The sequence below is a fragment of the Exserohilum turcica genome (assembly GCF_000359705.1).
Source record: "Exserohilum turcica Et28A unplaced genomic scaffold SETTUscaffold_214, whole genome shotgun sequence".
In the NCBI taxonomy this organism is placed as follows: domain Eukaryota; kingdom Fungi; phylum Ascomycota; class Dothideomycetes; order Pleosporales; family Pleosporaceae; genus Exserohilum; species Exserohilum turcicum.
The window spans coordinates 1-2556 of NW_007360042.1; the positions used below are offsets into that span (position 1 = coordinate 1).

General features: G+C 49.4%; 1 protein-coding gene across 1 annotated transcript; it reads left to right on the forward strand.

The window, feature by feature from the left end:
• Positions 1-1123: 1123 nt before the first annotated feature.
• SETTUDRAFT_74779 (uncharacterized protein) lies at positions 1124-2533 on the forward strand (the record flags this gene model as incomplete). Its single annotated transcript, XM_008028067.1, has 2 exons — positions 1124-1477; positions 1643-2533. Coding segments are annotated over 2 exons (1245 nt in total), but the record flags the coding sequence as incomplete, so codon positions are not given.
• Positions 2534-2556: the final 23 nt, after the last annotated feature.

Genomic DNA, 2556 nt, shown 5'->3' on the forward strand with positions numbered 1-2556 from the left:
GGAACATTAGGGTTAGGTAGTTATAAGCAGTTATTTATGTATAAGTATTGTGTATTGTGTTGTATATAATGCTAAGAGCAAGTTTGAATACAGCATTATTAGTCGGTGGAAAACGGCGTGACTATACATAGTACTTCTGGGCTTACAGTAGTCTGCAACTGGGCTGTTCCCTTTCAAACCTGAACGAGTGCTCAGAGATGCCCTTGCACCTTCGGCTGAAGTAACTAACATATCAAATCTGGGAACCGAGACTGTGAGCACCGATGTGCTAGATAGAGTACCACATATACCTACCACGCCAGTAACACCAGTGACGATAGAAGCGCTTACGTCGCTTCAAGGTCTCATCATAAAAGACACACATGTGCTTAAAAGGACAAGCAAAGACCGTCTACAGAGACAGATACAGAAGTTAGCAAGCGCCGCTAAAGTACCGTTTGCCAAACAAGCCTTCCTCAAAAATCGTAATTAATCACTTCCTCCTTCAGATCAACTAAGAAGTGAAAATCTATGCGTCTGAGCTAACGCATGTACCGGTATCTGCATGGAGAGCGCCTGTAGCCAGGATGTCCTAGATCACTCTCTCTAGCTCTGTACAATTGGGGTCTCGTGATGTTGAGTAGGCCGGATATAAAGACGAATTCAAATTGAGTTTAAACCTAGACAACATCTACGAGTGTCGTATTTGCGCGACTGCTCCCTTGTTTTGTTCTGCCTTGTAACGGGTAAGCCCTAAACGCGTCATTGCTTAGACCCCTGCCAAGAGCGCCAAGAGCCTCATGTCTTGCAGTTCTCGATGCAGACGCGGTTCAGCCTTATGAACAGTGCACGGCGCGTGCATGACACGCCTTAGGTACCCCGCCCTGAGGCTTCGTACAGGCTTCATACCCAAGTCAAGAACATAACGAGAGCTGGTAGCTTGAGCCCGCGACATCTTGACGCATCACAGGATCCTGCAGGTATCTGAGCTAGTGCACCTGCTCGTCATTCTCTCTGTATGCTGATCATCTACCAATAGCAGGAAAGCAACTAGCAAGCAAGCGCCCGCACCATCAGGCTACTGAGTTCAGCTTTTCGAGTCCTGTTCTCATCGAACATCTCTACTATACACCCACACAAACCTATGCGGCTCTTGCAGTACAGCGAAAGCGGAGAGCTTAGTATCCACAGCTTCGACGATGGCGACATACCCCCCTACGCGATACTCTCACACACCTGGGGCGCAGATAGAGATGAGGTGACGTTTGTAGACCTCCAGACAGGCGGTGGCAAGACAAAGTTGGGCTACAAAAAGATCCTCTTCTGCGGAAAACAGGCGCGGCACGACAACCTCCAGTATTTCTGGATCGACACGTGCTGCATCGACAAGACCAACAAGGCTGAACTCGCCTTCTCCATCCGATCGATGTTTCGCTGGTACCGCAATGCAGCTCGGTGTTATGTATATCTTTCGGATGTTTCTAGTCAACCTCCATTAGTTACGCCAGACTACAACGATTCACAACGGCTTTTGTGGATCTGGATGCTCTCTATTCTCTACACTATGTCGAGATGGTACGGCAGCATGATGCAGCGCTACTTCTGTTCGCGCGACGTTCCATGCACTTCGGTCGGTAGCGGTCCTGTACGAAGTGAGCCGAAGGTTGAACTTGCGCTCAAAAACAGCAGATGGTTTACCCGTGGATGGACATTGCAGGAGCTTCTCGCACCGTCCATAGTAGACTTCTTCTCTAGAGAAGGGACCAAGCTTGGTGATAAGTTGTCGCTAGCAAAAGAAGTGCGTGAAGTTACAGGCATCCCTAGTCCAGCGCTGCAGGGCGAACCGTTGTCTAGCTTTGGTGTTTATGAACGCGTCACATGGATTGAGCATCGCACTACGACGGTTCCAGCAGATCGCGCGTACTCTTTAATGGGTATCCTCGGCGTTAGTTTATCCCCGATTGATGGCGAGAATCTAGCTGAAGCAATGAAGCGGGTTCTAGACGAGGTTGACAAGCAGAACAAGTGCCTCCAAGACTTGTGTCCTAGCAACCCGCGCAATGACAAGAAGCGGATTGAGGAGACTAAGGGCGGGCTGCTTGTGGGCGCCTATTGTTGGATCCTTGACAACAATACCTTCCAGCAATGGCAGCAAGACCTGGAGAGCCGATTACTGTGGGTGAAAGGTGATCCTGGCAAAGGCAAGACAATGCTGCTGTGCGGCATCATCGACGAACTGCAAAACTTGACGCTGAAACCTACCTTTATCTCATACTTTTTCTGTCAGGCCACTGACTCGCGCATTAACAATGCTACAGCTGTGCTGCGGGGCTTGCTGTATATGCTCGTGGACCAGCAACCATCACTTGTAGTTCATGTTCGCAAGAAGCACGATCGCGCAGGCAAGAGCTTATTCGAGGACACAAATGCCTGGGTCGCCTTGACTGAGATCTTCGCCGACGTATTGCGAGATGCAAGCCTAAGTGCGACGTACCTAATTATTGACGCCCTCGATGAATGCGTAACAGACTTGGCAAAGCTGCTTACTTTTATTGCGAAGCAGTCGTCTGCATCCTC